This window comes from Pterocles gutturalis, unplaced genomic scaffold (assembly GCF_000699245.1).
Source record: "Pterocles gutturalis isolate BGI_N339 unplaced genomic scaffold, ASM69924v1 scaffold839, whole genome shotgun sequence".
NCBI classification, from domain to species: Eukaryota; Metazoa; Chordata; class Aves; order Pterocliformes; family Pteroclidae; genus Pterocles; species Pterocles gutturalis.
In genome coordinates, this window is record NW_010130232.1 from 3,218 (window position 1) to 24,233 (window position 21,016).

At 39.4% G+C, this 21,016-nt stretch overlaps 1 protein-coding gene across 1 annotated transcript in view; it reads right to left on the reverse strand.

Annotated features, from left to right (window-relative positions):
• Positions 1-817: 817 nt before the first annotated feature.
• FILIP1L (filamin A interacting protein 1-like) overlaps positions 818-21,016 on the reverse strand; it is a 75,765-nt gene continuing 55,566 nt past the window's right edge. Inside the window, exons 2-4 of the mRNA XM_010080129.1 lie at positions 18,022-20,776; positions 1,961-2,145; positions 818-908 (exon numbers count right to left, since the gene is read on the reverse strand). Of these exons, the coding sequence (XP_010078431.1) occupies positions 818-908; positions 1,961-2,145; positions 18,022-20,776 (3,031 nt within the window). The remainder of the gene's footprint in view (positions 909-1,960; positions 2,146-18,021; positions 20,777-21,016) is intronic.

Here is a 21,016-nt window from a genome sequence, read left to right on the forward strand (position 1 = left end):
AATTAATTTATTTTGCCAGAGGTTTTCTTTTCTTTCTGTAGACTGGCAGTAAAGGGTGCCAAATAGCGTAAGTTTGTAATATGTGATTTGCAACTACTGAGAAGCAGACTGTTCAGTGTACTACATTCAGTGGGAGTTTTGTTGCTTGATGGGAGCCGAGATCTGTTGGTGAACCTGTGTACGGAGAGGTTTGTATTTCTTTTTGGCTCATCCATGAGTTGCTGTCCCTTCTGATGAAACTTGTTCTTGTACTGAAGATCTCTCTGATAAGGATGGCAAGCTGACAGCTACTTTTTGAAAACTGTGTTTCTTTGCATTTACATATGTTCGTTCTGCAAGTTGCAGAACACATAATCATGTGCTTCTGTGAACTTTTTGGATTTGAGCATACATGACATGGAGCCTTGAACTTTATAGTTACCTGCAGATTTAGTGAATAAATTTTGAAACCTTCTCTTTTTCGTATGGAAGAGTCATTTTTTGGATTTTGACAGAAGTGTGTCTTGTAGGACACAAGCTGAAATAATTTTCCAGTAGGTTGATCTTTTTAAACTTTTCATTTTTTTTAAGTACTCCTAGAGAATTTCTTGTGGAGCTGTTGAGGGAGGCATAGGTTTCTGTTGTGGGTTTGCAAAAATAGTCACACAGCAGTGCTAATGTCTCACTGTCTCAGTGGTTAAGTTAAACTTCTAGCTGTGAAATAAAAGGGAGAAAATCAGGTAACTGAATGCATCAACATCTCTCCTTGCTTCAGCAAAAGGATTGCGTTTCTGGTTATGGCACTGTGTTCACCACCAGCTTTTGCTTTATTTAGGAATTAGGATTTGGCAGTTCTTAAAGAAACACCTATGTGAAAGGAGTTTTCCCACAAATTATCAGTTGAGCCATTTAGACTGTTGGAATGCACTCTGTTAGGGGAAGAAGAATGAGGGAGACATTAATACCAGGGAAATAAATTAAATTTTATGTTCTAAATCAGTAATTCATGTTAGATGGTACTTCAGGATTCCTGTGAGGGATTCCTTGCAGTAATAGTATCTTGTTAGTTTTAAGTTTCTAAGGTGGAGCAGTGAGAAATTTTCTTGTCAGAGCAACAGTTGCAATTTTTCAGAAAATTGAAAACAACAAACTTGGAGTCTCTTCTAATGCTTTTATTTTTTTGTGTGTGTGTTGGTTGGAAGGAAACTTTGAGTGAATGTGAAATCTTTTAAAGAAGTTATGATTTATGAAAAGCAAAAAGGCAAATTCTCCATAGATTAGTTAGAACTACTTGTGCAAAGTATTAGTTTGATTAAAAAAAACTTCACTAAGAGTTATGAATGCAGTTACCTATTTTACTTGATTGTGAGCAGCTGAAAGGAAGTGCAGAATTGTGGAGGAATGCAAGAACAAAATTGCATTTATGTGTAAGTCACAACTTAACTGTTAAGCTTGACAAAGATTTTGATCTGTTCCAAAATATTAAGTGAACAGAAATCTAAATACTGTAGTCCAAATAAAATTGTGAAAGTTTATACAGCTAGCACAAAAAATACCCATCTGAATTCTTGCATCTATTGAAAAACAAAACGGTACCTCCTTCAGCACCTCCTCTTTTGATTGACCATATGTTTTTATAAATCTACTGAGACACAAGTAGTATTTTTATTTGTGGAACATGTCAAAACTGAACTTATTGTAGAAACTTATTTGCGTCTCATGTGTGTCTCTACTGTAAGGGCCAAATTCTGGAATTACATGAGAAAAATGGGAGCAGAGCTTGGTTCCTGCAGACATGCAGTTACCTTTGGCTCCTAAGAATTTGGCTGTCCCTTGATGTCCTGTGGTTGGTGACCATTTGCGTGGTGACCATGTGGATAGTTTCAAGTCTTTTTTTCCTCAATGGAAACAACTACTGTTGAAATTCATATTGCTTAAATCCATTTTAATGACGTAGATCATAGATCAGAAAATTATTTACCTTCTCCCTCCACTTTGAAGGCAGGTTTTAGACACAGTCCTTATAATGCGTAGCTTTCCAGAACTGCTGTCTTGGAGTGGTTTGTTGAGATGTCCATCAGGAATTTTGACAGGTACTTTAGTTGTGCTTGTTGTCTTTGGTTTAGGGATCCGAGTTGGAATTGAACGACGGAACGCATCAGTAATCTTGAAATAAACCGAGAAAATAAGTCATGCATTAGGGTGGAGAGATGGATTATATATTTAGCTTGTCAGTGTCTTTTCCACTTTTCCACTAAATGCATTGCTCTTTAAACTACTTGTCTGAACTTCCTTTCTCTCCCTGGTAATGAGAGTGTAGCTTTGTATTTAACTTATCTACTTGATTGGTGCATATCAAGGAATCTGAATGGGTTGAAATCCAGAGTATAAATAAGAGGGGTTTTCTGTCAGCCCTCTGACTAGGGCAGCAGCCCTAGGGGCTGAGTGAGCGATGCAGTGCAAAGGCTGTGAACTGTGTGACTTCCCTGGGTGAATAATCAGAGAATTTCCACATGCAGAAGCAAGTCTTGATTTAGTCCTGAGTAGCAGTGTGGTGGTTTTGTGTGGTGGGTTTGTTTGGTAGCAGGGGAGGGGCTGCAGTGACTGACTTACAGTAATTGCTAGAAGTTCCCCCAGCTCCAGGTGTGTTCGGTAGCAGGGGAAGGGCACACTGCCAACTTGGCCCCTGTGAGAAACTGCTGGAAGTTCCCCCAGCTCCAGGCTGGACCTGCCCCTGGCCAAGGCTGTGCCAGTCAGCGCCTCTGTGAATAACATGTTTAAGAGGGGGCACAGTGCATGGAGGGGTGGGTGTGGCCCTGCGCAGGGCCTGGCCCCACCTGTCTGTCCATCCAGCTGCCTTCCTGCCTGGCCAGCTTCCCCCACGGCCCAGCCGACCCAGCGCACCCCCCGCCCGAGAGCCGGGAGTTTCTCATGAGTCAACAGAAGAACCTGCAGTGGAGAAGGAGCGGGATGTGAGAGAGACAGCTACACAGACACGAAAGTGAGTGAAGAGAGAGGAGGTACTGGAGCAGAGATTCCCCTGCAGCCCGTGGTGAAGGTCTTGGTGACACACGTTGTCCCTGTGCAGCCCATGGAGAGCAGAGCTTGCCTGCAGCTTATTGAGGTGTAGCCCTGTTGGAAGAAGTAGCTGTGCCCAAAGGAGGCTGCGAATTTTGTTGAAGAGACCCACGCCGGAGCAGTTAGTGAGGAACTGCAGCCCTGTGGGAAGGACTCATGTTGGAACAGTTTGTGAGGGGCTCTCCTGTGGGAGGGACCCCATGCTGGAGCTGGGAAAGACTGTGAGGACCCCTCCCCTGAAGAGGAAGGGGAGACAGAGGCAATATGTGATGGATTGACCGTAACCCCCATTCCCTGCCCCCCTGCGCTTCCAGGGGAGAGAAGGTAGAGGAATCAGCAACAAAGCCTTTGGGCCTGGGAAGAAGGGAGGGGTGGGGGAGAGGTGCCTTTTTTTAAAGATGTAGTTCTCTTTCTCATTATCTTGCTCTATTTTTGATTGTTAATGAAATAAATTGAGGTTTTTTTGTTTTCCCAAGTTGAGTCTGTTTCTTCCCCGTGACCATCAGTGGTGAGTGAACCCTCCCTGTCCTTGCCTCAACCCACGAGGTTTTTAGCAAGAGGCTGTGTGGTGGCCTTTAAACCACAACAAGCAGGCAGTACCTAGCTCATACTTTACTGTGAGAGATCGTTCTTTGAAAGTGAACACAGTGTAACAAGATGAATGTGTTTGTAAGAGAGAACTCTTCCTTCCAGAGTCCATCATAGTCATACTTAATTGCAAAGTAATTAGACAAAAATAAAAAGTTAAAGTGAGCACTGAAAAGAGGTGAAGACCTTTAAAGGCAAGGAGATTCTTTGAAAGGTACCATATGTGAAACTAGGGTTAAGTGTGCACTACCTGTCAGAAAGGCTTTTTATAGCACAAGCCTTTTTATATACCTTTATATTGTTGAGCTGCAGAGTCAAAGAAGTTCACTAAGATTTTTTTTTTTAAAAACATAGAATGGAAATAGTGTTCAACGACAATAGAAAACAGCATAGAAGTTCTGATGAATTAAGTACAAATAAGAATGAGCTGGATCAAAACGAGTTTTGAGAAACAACTTCCTAGTGGCCATAAAAGCCTCTCTGGAATAAGTATGTATTTAAAAAAAAAAAGTATCAGAATTCAAAAGCCTGCCATTTGACTGTAGACAATTGTATATGACAGGAGTTCTCAAAAGGATGAAGCTGAGCCGACATCAGATCTTTGCATGTGCTCAGTATGTAGGAATTTGGGGAAAGTTTGCACATCACAAACATGCTTAATGGATCATGAGTAAGGGGAAAAAAAAAAAGCAGCAGCCTGGGCTAATTGAAGTGTGAGAACATAAAGGTAGAAAGAAGAGTAGCAATCTCCCAGGACAATGTGGTATTTTTCCAATAGTTCTGAAGGAGCTGATTTTAAAATTTTCTGAATCCTTATTAGTGATGTGCTGTCTGCCACTGAAATTGCTGGTGATGCTAGAGGAATGTGATGCCACTCTACTCTAAAGAGTAAAGCTTCGCAGAAGATTCATAAGTATAACTGCTGAACTGATCAAACTGTAGAAATTACAGTAAGAAACAGCATGTTCACCCAGATGGTTACTAATTTTGTTGTGGGAAGACATCCACACTTTTTGTCAAGGATAATATTCAAGTATGTCTTGCATGACATCCTTGTCTCTAAATTTGAGGCGTGGATTTGCTGGAAGGACGACTTGGTGGATAAGGAATTGGCTGGATGGCCACACTCAAAGAGTTGTGGTCAATGGCTCGATGTCCAAGGGGAGACCAGTGATGAGTGGCGTTCCGCAGGGGTCTGTATTGGGACCGGTGTTGTTTAACGTCTTTGTCAGAGACACGGATAGTGGGATTGAGTGCACCCTCACCAGGTTTGCTGATGACACCAAGCTGTGTGGCACAGCTGGTGCGCTGGAGGGAAGGGGATGCCACCCAGAGGGACCTGGACAGACTAGAGAGGTGGGCCCACACAAGCCTCCTTAAGTTCGACAAGGCTGCACCTGGGTCGAGGCAATCCCAAGCACAAATACAGGCTGGGAGGAGAATGAATTGAGAGCAGTCCTGAGGAGAAGGATTTGGGGGTGTCAGTAGATGAAAAACCGAACATGACCTGGCAGTGTGTGCTCGCACCTCAGAAGGCCAACCGGATCCCAGACTGCACCAAGAGAAGCATGGCCAACAGGTCAAGGGAGGTGATTCTGCCCCTCTGCTCTGTTCTCGTGAGACCCCACCTGGAGTACTGCATCCAGCTCTGGGCCGCCCAACATAAGAAGGACAAGGACCTGTTGGATCGAGTCCAGAGGAGGGCCACGAAGATGATCAGAGGGCTGGAGCACATCCCGTATGAGGACAGGCCGAGAGGTTGTTTCAGCCTAGAGAAGAGAAGGCTCCGGGGAGAACTTCCAGCAGCCTTCCAGTACTTAAAGGTGTTTACAGGAGAGATGGGGAGGCACTCTGTATCAGGGAGTGTAGTGGCAGGACAAGGGGTAACGGTTTTAAGCTGAGAGAGGGTAGATTTAGATTGGATACTGGGAAGAAATATTTTTCTGTGAGAGTGGTGAGACACTGGAACAAGTTGCCCAGAGCAGTTGTGGATGCCTGGAGCTGTTCAAGGCCAGGCTGGATGAGGCTTTGAGCAACCTGGTCTAGTGGAGGGTGTCCCTGCCCATGGCAGAGGTGTTGGAACTAGGTGATCTTTAAGGTCCCTTCCAACCCAAACCATTCTATGGTTACATGTGTTGGCCAGGTATTGTTATACAGGTATATGTTATCAGATTGTCTAACGATGGGCTAGGAAGTGTCTGTGAATGTTCCCAGGCACTGGAACTGTTAAATTGTCAATAGATTGAATTGTTTGAATGGCCTGCATCCTGCATCTAGCTCTGAAACAATTCTGAGGCATAGCTTGGGAGTTAGCCCAGAGGAGGGTTCATGTTGTCAAGGTAGTTTGTATCTGGCTAGGCTGTTTTGGAGGCTCAGGAAGTTTCTGGTTGTTGAGGTTGACCTGTGTCTTAGTATTATAGGTGTGACCATGTTATGTTATGATTTTTCAAAAAGAAGTGATAGTGGTCTCTAACAAAAGAATCTTCAGAGAGCAAAGTTTCTGTGGAGAGAGAAGGAAAATTCTCATGGTTAAAAAGTAGCAAGTGGATAGTAGCAGAGCACATAGCCAGTTTTCATAGTATAGTGGAGATACCATCTGAGCCTCACAGACACATGTAATATTCAACATATTCGTAAACTGCATGGGAAAAGGGTTAGTACTGAAATGATGACACTTGCATATGGTATAAAAGGGAGGGTATTAGAAGCAAGAGCTGACAGTAGTTCATGGTATTGAGTAACAAGGTGATAAAAATCCATGTCGGTTCAGTGTTAATAAATGAAAAATAATATATATAGGGAAAACTAGTTTACATATGGTAGTAAATATGACATCTATTGTCACTCAGAACACAGATCCTGGAGTCACTGTATATGGTCCTCATTGCTCAGTAATTGGTAATTGTCAAACAGGTAACAGGCAGGTTAGGAATTACTAGGGAAAGGATTGAAGAAAACAAAACCTATCTTTTTTTTTTAGTGTGTAAATCCAAACCATGCCTACATTGTCAATGTTTTGCAGAGTTTTGTTCAAACACCTCAGAAAAAGGTATGTCAAAATGCAGAGAAATATAACAGAGACCATCGGTTACAGAATGGCTTCTGCGTGAAGATTGAAAACATATACTAAACCTTTTCAAGTTTGGAAAATACATTTGGAGAGAAAAAAACAACAGAAGAAAATTAGCATTGTGATGGATAGGGGAATTCTCTCTAATAACATGCTTGAGAGGGCATCCATTGAAGGTGGGTTAAAGGTAAGTAAAAAGCATTTTCCCTTGTCAGTGAGCTATGAAACTCATCGGGACTTGCAGTTTTTGAGGTGATGATATAAATTGATTTGGAGAGAGTTTAGAATGATTCATGGCATCCATCAAGGACTGCTAAACACAAAGACATAATGTATTTTTCAGCTCTGGACAGCTGTTAAATTGTAGACTGCTATAGGCTGGGTTTATTGCTCTGTTTGCTTAGTAGTTAACTTTTTTTTTCATAAGCATTTACCACTGGTCATTACCAAAAATGAGATATATAGATCCTGGGTCCGTGTGTGTATAACTTGTTTCATGTTTTTATTTTCAAAATCAGAAAGTGTAAATTTGTAACTTCTAGTTACATTGAGAAAGGAAAGAGTTTGGCTTTGAAGTGAGAAGGAAAAAGGAGATGAGTTTTTCTGTTCTCCGTGTTCCTGGAAGATTTTACCTCTAGGTGGCAGGAAAGTTTTTCTTTTGTACTGCATCCCAGTAGTTTCACTAAAACCGGACTAAAACTTGTTGTTAAATGTTGAATAAAAAAAATTAACATGCATTTTCATGTCGTTAATGTTGACTAAAAAAAAATTAACATGCATTTTCATGGTAGTCTTGAATTTTAGCACTTATATTGTTAATATGCCAGGGGAAAAAAACCCCAAAACCTAAACAAAAAAGCATTTTGCTTCAATTACCAAAGGCACAGTGTTAAGAAAGGAGTTGGAAGGGATAATTGTGTTACTGCTGTATGGCTTTCCTTGAGTATTCAGTTGGAACAGTTTGCCTTCTGACTATGTGGTGTGGCCTGGTAGATGAGACACAGTATTGAGAATAAAATGTTTGGGTGTGCTATTCCTAGCAGTGCTGCTGTCTGATGTAAATTTAGAGATTGTTTAAAATGTACCTCACTTTCTTAGCTATAAAAAGAATCAGATTAGCCATAATTTGGTAAGCATATTGAGATTAATAGATAAAAGTATTAGTGTAAAGTCTTCCACGCTCAAGTGCAATTGTATCTCTAAGAAAGAGTTGTGGTTTTTCTTTTCTTTGAGAAGTGTTCCGATTCAGAGATTCCATAGGGTATGAAGTGGTTGGAGGATTCTGTCTGTTGTTGATTGAACAGCAGTGTTAATACTTCAAGAAGGTGTTTGTAGGCCCAGATTGTTACAGGTTTTGTGCATCTAACTGCTATTCAGGCTCTAAGGTCTTTTTAAGTCAGTTGGAAGTTAGGTCTGAAAATAACCCCATGCTGTGGCCTATAGTTTGCACCAGCTTCTAGCTCATTAAAAGCACATTTACAATATGGCCTTCTGAGCCATAAGATTTCGTTTCAAGCAAAATTTTTTTGGCAATTCAAAATTATGTTCTGTTTTGCAGTTCTGAATAACAGTATCGAACATATCTAAATTATTATCACTTAGTGCTGAGAGTTGCGTTATAGCTGATGACTTTGCCAAGGTTTGATCTGCTTACGGTGTTTGTGTTGCTCTCTTTTGTATGTGTTTGCTTATTGCCACAATAATTGAATTGGTGTGACTCCTGGCATAGGCTCAAACTTGAGGATAACAGCTGTATTATAGAGCTTTTTTCCTATGCAAGTTAACTATACCAGTGTTAAGTTTCTGTGCTGGGACAACTAAACCTGGACTCCCTTGACTGTACCGATCTAGCCGTATAACTGTAACTTCTGTTGTAGGCAGGGATTTAACAAACTGGCCATCTAGTTAACTTCTTCCTTATTTGACACTTAAAAATTGGTTTCTTTTTCATCATTCCTGGTATAAATTCTAGAGAGGAAAGTCTGAATAAATTAAAATTAAGGAAAACACTTGTTGACACTTAACATTTTCAGTTTAATTACGTGTGTAGCTAGATCAAGGAGTAAACTTTGTTTATTTTTTAAAACTTGGTACTTGACAAGATACGAATCTTGGATATGAGCTCTAAAAAGAACACTTTTGGGTCAATTGACTGGATCAATACTTATGCTGCTGTAAGATGTACCTGTAAAGAGGGAATGACCTTATTTAGGAATTGACTGGAAAGCACTTGGAAGTATCTGTATATCAAGTTCTGCATTGGTTTAGTTGTACGTGTGCTGAAAATTCCTGTGCAATCCTCTTAGTTCCTTCCTTACTATTTAGTGTAGAGGCATGTAAGCAGATACCTTGGCTATGCCGTGCTTGTATGTTGGGTTGTCCATTTTGTTTTTTGGGCAGACCTGAATGACTAAAAGAAACCCTGATATATAGATTTTGGTGGGCTTTTTCAGTTTGATTTTTAACTCTTATCTACATATGGGGAGTCTGTGTGCACACCAAGAACCTCTTCAGATCTCTTCAAATGTATGCACCCTTTCTACCATTTCGTTTTCTCCTTCAAGATGAATGATCTTCAGTCTCCCCAATTCTTTTTTTGGCACTCACTTGTATTCTGAATTTGCTGGCTCTCTGTTCATCATTGCTGTTTAGTTATGGCTGCTTGAGTTCCCATCTGTAGGCCACTTTTAATATTTGCTGTCTTTCCAAGTGATAGAAGAGGAAATAAGATGCGTTTATCCTTCAAAAACCAAACTGAGCTGCCTTTCATGTTCTGGAGAGCCCTTCTGAGTTCCCATCATCAGTGCTCTCAAAACACCCCTAGAAACAAAGTGTTGCCCAGAAGGTACTGATCTGAGTAGTTTGCTGATTTCCTTTGCTTAATGTGACTAAACACAATTAAGGAAATATTGGCAAATAATTACTGCAACAACGAAACCAATCAAACTCAAAGACATTAAAATAGCTCCATTTTTTAAATTAGAAGATTATGTGGTATGTCTTTCTGTAAACAACAGCATCATATAGTTTAGGGTGGTGGATTTAGAAAATACTGAAGTTTTTGTTGGTAGTGCTTACGGGTATAGAAAAAACTAGTTAAAGCTCCTTTTCAAGGCAAGCAATGATCTAAGAATCAAGGAAGTTGCAGTTTCATAAAGATCTTTTGACTTCCTAAGTTTTAAATTAACTTCTGAAGTAGATGTCAATCACCTGTAATAGGAATTGGCAGGAGAAAGGTTGTTAGAGTGAGAACTCACATGCAGTGGCTGTGTGTGTTCTTTCATAGTGAATAACGGCAGGTACTTCAGGGACAGGGAGAAACACTCCATGGGTTTCGACTGTGGAACTTTCACATGTGACTCTGAAAATGTCCCTTCTTAATTTCAGGAAGTGAACTGTGAAAACATGCTCTGAAATACCAGGATATATATTCCATACAGACTTTGTTTTTTTTCCCATGGGCACAGAGGTGGCTTAGCTGTTATTTATATGGGCCGTCAATTATTTTACAATGAAACAATGCTTGCTTTCTCAGGAGGGGGCTAAGGTAAGTGTATGTGTAGGGGTCAAGTAGAGAAAATCTGTTTCTGTGCTGTTCAAGTAGTTCTCCCGCCTTTGGTGCTAATATTTTTATTTCTCTGGAAATATGATGTGTGCTTTGCTTTGTGTTTGAACTGTATCCGTTTAAATAGGGGGGAGCATTTAGTACTTCTGCTGTAAGTTTTCTTATTTACCTTTCTGCAGTCATTGCAGAACTTGGTCTTGGAGAAATAACTATAGATAATGTTCCTTCTCATTGCTTAAGTTTTTAGTTCAAGAAATTTGAGCAACAGTATAATTTTCAACTTGAGTGAAAGTGGCCAGGGGATGGTGCTGAAGATCTTTTACACAAAGTCCGTGTATCTGTATGTGCACAAGTGTGCCTCTTGCCAGATTTAAGTTTGTTCCTGGATGGTTGAATGCCGTCAGAATGTAAGCCAGGTCTGCAAGTGAGAACGAGCTAAGATTAAGCGATAAACCTGAATATTCCCTGTAGTGTCTAAAAAAGACAGCTTTGGCTGAAATTTCTGGTTAGGCCTCCTCAAATGCACAAGGCATTCAGATTTGTCCTTTTCTTTCTCTAGGTCCTGGCGTCTGTCTTCTAGGAACCCAGAGGGAAAATTCTCAGTTGCTCTGCATTTCCTTTTAGGCAACCCATTTGTGTGAATGACTATACTGAGATGTGTAAGCAGGAGCAGTATAAATAATCCTTGTACTTAATAACATTGGTAAGACCTTAGCCAGAGTATTGTCTGACTTGGGGCATTGTATTGTCACACCATTATAAAAGGCTCTGGGGTGGGAAAATCATTAGTAATCTGTGCAGTTGTAGTACTTGAGCTATTAAGTGGGAGAGCAATTGGGTTTGTTTAATCTGGAACAAACAACACTGAGGAAAGACATGATAATTGTCTTCTAATATGTGAAAGTCTGTTGCAGAGAAAATATTTTTCAGAGTCCAGTGGAGGGATAGGAAAGCAAATACTGGATTACAATTTCAACAAAGGAAATTTAGTTTTAAAATTAGCAAGTTTCTTAATGGCAAGGATATGTCAGCCCTGTTACAGATTCCTGGGGTAACTGTGAAATTGTCATTGCAAAAGTGCTTTGGAACAGGATGAACCAAGTGTTTGGAAGGGTTAAGTCAAGTTGTAGTAAGGCAATAGGCTGGAAAATGCCCTGAGGTCCCTTCTAAGATCTATTTTCTGCCTTTTCTACTCTTCTGCTGATATTTGGCCTGTTACAGCACTCTTGATTTCAATAATATGACTTATTTGACAGAAAAATCTGTATTAATATTAGAAATAATATCGATATATGTGACACGATTTGCATTCATATACCGAAATATGTTGCAGTGGTCTTATTTCCTGAACATCAAGTTTAAATTTGCTTTCTGGTGGTGGGAAAAAGAAGCACAGTTTGACAGAGTTGGAGGCAGAAGGTGTATTCCTAATTACTAAAATTCTGTTACGTGCATTGCTTTTCTTGGGGCATATCTTCCCTGTTAAATGTGATAATCTTTTAAACATAAGATAAAGACTCATTTTTAGTAGATAATTGCCAAGATGCAGGGAAAGGTAAAGTTATGTTGTGGGTCGGCTCCCCTAGGACAAGGATTTACCTGGGACTGGTTGATCAACATTACGATGCATCTGGCTGATCTCTGAAATGAACAGTTGGTTGTTGTTAGTTCTCTTCCCTTTGCCCCTTGAAACATGGAGGGACCTCGAGCATCTTGTTAGGGCACCTAGGGTCCCTAAGAAGAGTAGTAATATGGCCTTTTTAAAGAATACCAAACAAACTGCAATGTTAATTCTGTCCAGGAGAGGGTAGTGTCAGCACTTGTTTCTGCTGGTGCGTAACTGTTAGTGTTTTTATGTAGTACATTATTTTACAAATCTATATGAGATCATCAGTTCACTTGGTTTAAAGCTGCGCGCTGCCATTTGTTGAGTAAGATTCTTGGCAGTGGGTCTTATTCTGTACAGATTGTGGGCAGGTAGGGATATATGTGTTTGGATATTTCTAAGTACACAGTTTTTGAAGACGTGTGGAACTGTGCTCATACCTACACACACCTTTTAACATGAAAACATCTTCAGTATCAATATTGTCTGTTCAAAAGCTTTGAATGTATGTTTCCCATATTAGTTAATGTATATGTTGAAGAAGCATAAAGGGGTAACCAGGTTGGGCCTAAATGTGTTCTGCATGTAGGAGGAAAAAGAACCCTCTGCTTTTACCATCACGGCTTTTCTCCTGTCTGGGATTAGTCTGTTTTCCTCTGTGAAAGCCACATGTAAAGGTGTGTCAATCAGAGTCCTATTTTAAATATATATGTAAATAAATGTATATTTAATTATACTTTAATAAATTATACTTTAAAAAACCTTTCTACTTTTTGTCCAGCCAAGATTGGTGTTTCTGTGGGATAAAACATGACCTATAATGGTTTGAGTATGAGACAATCAAGCATGAGAATCTAAGCTTCCTAATCAGGGTTGAAGCTGCCTTGTTGTGATTTTGCACGAGTCAATTATCTTCTCTCCTAAAAGAGGAATGATTTCTTCTTACTGCTCCAGAAGGATGATAATGACACTGATGAATATTTGTTGTATATTTGGAGTACTTTGTAGTGTATTTACATGCTAGATTATATCTCTTCAGACAGTAGTGATATCATCTAAGGTGATGGGACCAGGGCTTTGTCAGTGATTCCAGTATAAAGAGCTCATTCCTTCTGCTTGCCCCTTCAGTTATGCTGATGTAGCTCTATAGTAGAGCTGTGCTGTGAAATGGGTCGTTTTTGATTTTTTTAATAAAGATTTGTGGAGTCTGGGGTTTTTTTTTTTGTTGTTTGGTGGGGTTTTTTTGGCAGGGGGAGGTTGTTGTTGGTTTTTGTTTTTTTTTATTTATTTTTTTAATTTTTTAAATACAGGTTAGTTTCTTGACCTGGTTCACAATGCTGCCTTCATGAACAGTGATGACAGCATAACTTAAAGGGCAGTATTTTGTGATATGGGATGTGGTAGAGGTAAGAAAGGGGAGGGAGCTTCTTTTGCCTTTCCCTATATGAAGACCCTGTAATGTCAGGCTACTGCTTGACAAGTGGAGAGTCTTTGATTAAAACAGGTCTTGCTTCTTGTACTCAAAACCTGTTTCCCAAGAGTACTTTGCTTAGAGGTCAGAGGAGAATCATTTTCAGTTGGCAGCTCTGATAACTGAGGCTTTCTGGGTGCCCACAGTATGGTGGGTCATTGGGCGGTGTGCGAGTGGACGGAATTCAGCTACATCCTGGGGCCACTGACTGCAAGTTTGTGAAAACACTTCAGGCTTCTTAGATTTTTAAGGTTGGTTGGTCATTTTTTTGAGCAATTTCCCACTTAAAGTACTTGGTGTTAATTGGAAAATGTCTTTACATACCCACTTATGCTATACTTGAACTGTAAGATCTTTTTGTCTCCTGTTTCTTGGTAACATAATGTTTTGGTAGCCTTTACTTAAGCCTGGAGATTAGGCAGTTGTCAGTTTTTGTTTTGCCTGTCTCAGTAACTGTTTCCTAGGGACAAAGTCATCCTGCAGATGGTTGCTCCTTTTCCATCACCTAACCCTGCAGCATCCATTCAGTCTTAATCAGAAAGTAATGCTGTACAATTCTGTTTCTGATTATTATTTCCCCAGTGTGGGGAGCAGGCCTTCTTAAAGCCTTGCATGAAATATTTACGTGTAGATCTTTTTTCTTACTACAGACTAACATTCTGTCCCCAGACACTGTATTACCTACTGCACTTTGGATCAGGAAGATTAGGTGGTGGCTTCTGTAATTTCTGTCAATTCAATTTCTTAATTAGCTATTTGAGGGAGGTTTTTTAAATAACTTGAAATACTACCTCTCAGTTGATGGATTGACACTTTGCTCTCAGAATACAGTTATTGCTTCCTATTATCTTCTTTTTTTCTTTTCTTCCTTTTCCCTCCCTCCCCTCATCCATCCTTCCTGTAAGGACAAAAATTACAAGTATTTCTTCTGACATATTGAATCACATAAAAAGAATGACTTAAAAATGAACTGTTTGTACTGCCCTTGCTTGTGTTCCTTTGCTCACTCACTGAAATAAAACTGAAAAGATGAAGGGAAGCAGGCTGATAACGTGTTTGATCAGTTAATTCTCCCTTTCTTTTCCTGGGGACTTAAAATCCAGGGGAAAGGGTGGATGTTTGGATTTGAGAGGTGATGCTTGCTAAGAGTTTTGGAGAAGGGTTGATATTATGCTGAAAACTGCTTTTACACTCTCTTTCACAGTTTAATCCCTCTGATAAATGCTGCTTGCTTTGTGACCATATTTCCCTCTAACATTTAATCGAATCGTTACATACCTGTCAGATTTTAGGCTTTTGGGCAAATACTGAAAACAAAAGTGTCTCACCCTCCAAATTGACAGCAATACTTATCATTTATGGAATGCTTGAAATTCCTTCAAAAGCTGCCTTACTTTTTTGAATTTTAATATGATTATGCTTGATATTTTTGTTCAGAGTGTTTAAATCGATTTGCAGAGAGCGACTTTAATTTTCTCCTTGCTCTGCTGTTTTCTCTTTCTCTGCCAAGGAAGTAGGTGAATATTCCTACTGAGCAAAATTGAAATAATCTGAAATATGGAGTGATGATCTGAACCACTTGAGGTTAATTTGTAAATAGGTAACTTGCTTATTATTATTAAGCTATGCTTCTTGTTTGTTATTTTATGATAAAATTACAGCTAACTTATTTCTGTTCAAACAAGTAAGTTTCAGCTCTCAACAAATACTCCCAGGTGTTTATTTGCTCTGCTGTGTGCTCTGAAGTAGATCTTGGGAATATGATCAGGTTTTATTCTGCAAACCTTATTTTTAGTCAAAATAACTATTTGATTTTTCATTTGTTGAAATGAATGACAGAAATTCCACTGTGAAGTCAGTTAAAATCTACACATAGATTGTTTCACCAGTAGGGGAATATAAACATCTTTTAATCAGGGTGCCTTTTTAGGAAACAGAGCAGGTTCATTTACAAGCAATGGTGATGCTTCTTTATTTAGGAGTTAATGGTCATGAGTGGCTGCTTCCTTTGTCTTTAGTTAATTAGGTAGTTACTGGTAAACCATCACCAGTGTAAGGTTTAAGATAGGAGCAGGAGTTTGTCCTGTTTAATTATTAAACTTATAAGTGGTGTGAACTCTCACTTAGGTTTTGTATTCATAATAGCTTCAGAATTGTCCAGAGGACTAACAGTGCTTATTCCTAGGTCCTGATTTGTGCTTTTCTTTTATAGGATGTTGTAATAGATGGCCAGGTGGTTAATGATCAACACATTTCTGTGTATTTTGGAATGCAGATATGAAGCGAAATGTTTTTTTCTACAAGATCTTTAAGTCCAACGGAAGAAAATATTAGTGCTTCAGGAGGATAACTGTTAATCCTTTATTTTTTGGAGACTCTGGTGTCTGTTAGTACACTGGCAAGTGTGTACTTCAGACACAGTTATTCAGCACCATGTTTGTAATGTGTCCCTGCGGAGATCTGGGGTATGGATCAGCAGGCAGCAGAATATGCAACAGAAGTGCAGAGAACATGTTTTAATGGACTGCTTTTTAATTTTGAATGGGCGCTGGGGTTTAGAGTGTATAACCTGAATGTATTTAATCACTTGTTCATATAATTAGCACACTCTAAAATTATTTTAGTCTTGACTTGCCTGAGTGCTGGCTGCTGTCTTGATCAGTAACTTTTGCTGAAGTTGTTACTTTGCAGGATAAGACTGTCTATGTACTTGTTCTGACCCAGATCTTAGTCAGATCTCACTTTTTCAGTCAGTGGAGATAAATGAAGACAAAAGCAAGTGGGAAGGACTTCTTATGAAGCCCAGTAACTTCAGGTGATGTTATATCAGCATGACATTAAGCTAGGCTTCTGTAGGTCCACATTTTGTCTTTTTAAATTGCCTCTGCTCAACACTAATAAATTCGTTATATCCATTTCTGTCACATATAAGTTAATATTTTTTTTCACATTGTTAATTTTATTGAGAGAAGTGTGTATGGGTGGTGGGATCTGCTTTTCAATAGAAACTGTTCCTTCTAAAATCAGTTATTACTTAGAGTTGTAATTGTTTAGATTCCTGTCCATCAAAAGCACTTAAAATGATAAAAGTCCCCTTGTTATGTGAAAGCATGTTCCAAAGTCCTTTGCTGAATCAGTTGCTACGTTACACTGCAGAAATGATTTTTTTTTTCACTCTAGATAATGTAAAGAGAGTAGAGGTACAGGTTTAATGAATAGGGTCTTTCTACTTACTTGCAAACTTCCTTGTTGATAAGGAGGTTGATTTTTTTGTTTGTTTGTTTTTAAGTCATTTTTGCCCCCCAACAGCACAAGATACATATGCATTTAACTTTTTAGAATAAGAAGCAGCTTTTCCAATGTACATTTGCAGTTTACAGCTTTTGAAAGAGAGACATTTGAAAGTGCGTCTCAGGTCTTTTGGGCTGATGTACATTCTGCGTTAAGTTGGTCCACTGCCAGCAGTATTTTCTAGGAGGTTAGGATTGACTGCTTGGCCCATGTGTAAAGGGCAGAATTGCTTATGTTTCTGTCCTTTTCATAGGCACTAATATTGTATCCATCAGTGAAATACCATATCGTGTTTTGTCCATTCTGTATGGTACTCCTATTTACCATAGTTCTAGAGGCATACATGTTTGGAGAGTTGGTCTAGTCCTACTTAACACTTTTGTCAAGCTTTCTCTGCGTATTAGATGAAAAACATGAAGATGTGCCATAGTTTGCTAATCTTATTTCTTCTTCAGTGTGTTGGTGGTAATATATATTGTATGTTGAACTGATGGCTAGGAGCTTAGATGAAATTTGAATATTATGCGTGAATCCATTCTTTTTAATTTCTCCTTAGGAATGTAAGTGTTGCTGTTTATTGTTTATTAGGTACAGTGTACCTAAATGGTAGCAGTTTTTCTGTTGTATTGGAAAAAACGCTTGCCTTGTTTGGAGAGAATAATTTTGTGACATGAGCTTCTGAACTCAGTTCACTTACAGGAAAGGTTTACAAGAAGGTTTGAAAAAAATTTTAACCAAACAGTGTGAAAAATGATGGGGAGGAAAAGTGCTGGTTGTGCTCTGGAACATCATAGATTTGTAATGAGATACAATGCATAATATTTGGAGTGTTTGTGTGTGATGTAGTGTTAATTATCTGAAATCAGAGGGCTAGGACGAGTTGGGAAATAGCAGGAAAGATAATGAATCAAATCTTATCTGATGTTAGCAGGCAATATTATGGCTTAATTCAATCATACATGCAAAAAATACAAAACACACGTAACGAACAAAAATATTCTGCAAGCAATGATAAAAATAATCAATTATTTACTGTTTTTGTAATGTTAAAATATTTTACCAAGGCAAGTTGCAGTCAAAAGTAATGTGAGTTATTTTGAAAATGGAAATACATAAAGATGCGTTTATACAAGTGCAAGACTAAATATTTTACATAACTGTATTTCAATGAGAAGATATACAGTAAGTGCACACTCGATAACACTAAGCAGGCAAAACCTAACGTTAGTTCCGTATACTGTTGTATAGTTCATGCACAGATCTCTCCCAAAGTAAAGGGGCTGTTCCAAATAATTCTTGCTGGGATGAAAAACAGGATGGGTTGCTGGTAAGGGTGTCAGCATGGATGAGGGTCAGTTATAGACATTACTTACTGTAATTTGTGATTGCCGTGGGAGAGGACTGGCTGTTGGTGTGATAGTAATACTGCTGGTGATTTTATTGGTGGGCTTACTGGATAGGCCATTAGATAGTGCTGGAGTTCTGTTGTCTTGCACCGGATTACAAGGGCTGATGGGCTTGGAATTGGTGAGAGCTTGGACGTAAGGACTTCCTAAATGGATGTGGATTTTGTTATCCTCAGTAGTTATTACACTTGATCCCGTACTGTTAGATCTCTGAAACTGCCATGACGACTGCCTGTCTGGGGATACTCTAAAAACGGTGTGCTTGGCTCCCATTTCCAAAGGCTCTGAGGAGGGTATTTGTTCCTGAGAACTTGAGCCTGGTAAAACCAAAGGGGACATTGTTCTTTCAGGAGTTAAAGAACCACATGATTCAGGAGTTTGAGATCTTGCGAAAGTAGCCATAGTAATAGGAGAAATTACTTGCTCCGGGCTCATGTAGCCTTCTCCTGGTTTTGATTTTACAGGTGTTAAGGAGGCATTTTGAATAATGGTTATTCTTTGCTTTGGAGTGCCACAGTTGGGTATAACTGCTGTGCTTGTGTAGGAGTGAGAACTTTCAGTGGTAGGACTAGTTATTTCAAGTGTTGCTGTGTTCTGCCCATGGTCTGGAGTTACTTTTATGTGAAGAGGTTGGCCAGGTGTATGGCTTAGCACTAGGTCTCCAGTCTGTGCACAGTTTCCATTTTGCTTTGTATGAATCTTTCCATTTTGAGGATGGCTCTCTTTGGACTTCATCCAAGGGATCCATAATTTTTTGTTCACGGCATTTGCAATGGATGAGTTGCTTTTGAAAGATGCTGTTTGTTCCTCCTCGTTGTTGTCTTTGTCCTCATTATCGCTGTCTTCATACAGCTGCCCGTTTATGACTGCTTGCTCTAAAGGTATGAGGGTTTTGTAATCAGGTGGCTCATTGTCTGCAGGATCTGTCTGGACTTCTTTAGAAAAAACTTGCAAATCAGAAATTCTCCTTCCGTTGAGACCAGGCCTGAAGTTCTTGCTGAAGCGTCTGTACCTCTCCAGTTCTTTTGTGAGGCTTTCCATTTCTCTTGCTAACTCTCTGTTCTTGTTTTCTTGCTGGAGGAGTTTCTTCTGTAAGACTGTATGATCACCTCGGAGGTGACAGATTACGTCTTCTGTAGCCATGTATTCATGAATTTTCTCTTTCAGTGCATCTACTTCTCTGGAAAGATGACTTGATTTAGCTTCCTCTTCTTTGAGCTTCTTAAAAAGACGCTGCTCTTGATTGGACTCTGCCTTTTCTGTTAATTTATACCTAGCCAATTCCATTTTCACAGCCTCCAGCTCCTCTGATAGGAGCTTGGCTCTGTCCCGCTCATTGGTGTATCTTCGTTCTAGAGACTCAAATTCATCTTCAGTTTTCATAAGATCGTCTTCTATAGCCTTCATTTCTTTCAGCTTCTGCTTAAGCCTCTCAACTTCTTGAGAAAGCTCTTTGATTTTGTTGTTCTCCTGCTGCAAGGAGGTGCTGGATTTAGTAGTCTCCTTAAGTTTATTTTTAAGAAACTCTTTTTCAACTGCTTCCAGTGACTGAAGTCTTTTTCGTAGAATATTCACTTTGGAAACAAGATCACTTCCCTTCTCCTCTTCTGCTTTGAGTTTGTTTTTCAGTTCATCTCTTTCTTTTATAACACTGGACACTTTTTCCTCAGCATCAGATTTTGATTTCAGTGCCTTTTTACTTTCCTCTATTAGTTTTTCTGTGACAGACATCACTTTATTTTGTTCCACCTGAAGCTGAGAAGTTGCAGCTTGCAGCTTTTCTTCTGTTTGCTTTATTTTTTCACCCATAGTTTTTCTTTCATCCACAAGCATCACTGTTAGGCTCTTCAGCTTTGTTAAATCTTCTTTAAGTGTAAACTCAGTTTTTTCTAACTTACTTTCAATTGCTTCAAGCTCGCCAATTCTAGCTTTTAAGCCATCCAGCTCATGGGACAACTGCTTTGTTAACATTTTTTCTCTTTCTAGGTTGCATTTCAGGGAGTAGCATTCCTGTTTGCTCTTGTTGAAAGCGTCTTCTAATTTCTCCAGCTCCATAATTCTTTTGTTGAGCTTGTCAACTTCCCCTTTAAGATTCTTGCTCTGTGATGCTTCTTTTTCTAACTTTCTATTAAGTTCCCTGCACTGATCTTCCATTTTTATGAGCTCTTCATCTTTTCCTTCCATCTCCAGCAGTCGTTTCCGTAGTTCTTCTACTTCAGTCATAAGCATGGAGTTCCCACACTCCCCCTTATTTATCTTATCCCTTAGGTCTTGCAGTTCTTCTTCTGCTTTTCGTAAAGATTTATTGGTCTCTTCCAGCTCATCAATTTGTCGGCTGAGAGCAGTTAATTTTAACCGGAGCTGACGATTCTGACTGTCTTCGTTGGTTAGTTTGGCCATCATTGCTTCTTGGTCTTGCGAAATCTTACTGCTTTGGGCTTGAAGTTCAGCCTCCAGCCTGCTGGCTCTCTGTTCCTCTACTTGAGCTTTTGCTTCAGCAAAAGCCACCTTCTCATACGCTTGTTCTGCAGAAGTGGTTAATTCTTGTATTTTTTTGTTTTGTTGATTTAACTGCTCAGTGAGTCTTTGCTGTTCATCTACCACCATTAAAGCAAAGGATTTCAGTTTAGTCAATTCTTCTTTCAGTTTAGCTATTTTCTTGTTGCTTTCCTTCTCCTTTTTTGCTTGATACGCTGTTTCTTGTTCAAGAAGCTTTTTCAGTCTGTGGGAGGAAATAATATTGTATTTTGTAGCCATTTTAAAGAGCACTTAAGAACACACCTGAAACATCATGAACATCATGACATCTCTGCCAGATGTGCATGAACGTCCACCTGTACTTGTAACAACAAGCAGACCTCTCCTTGTAGTGTCATGGGGCCCACAGGCCTTACTTTCTACTGAGAAGTTCTTTTGTAATGGACACTTCAATTTGTAATTTAGACTTAACAACTTCAATAAT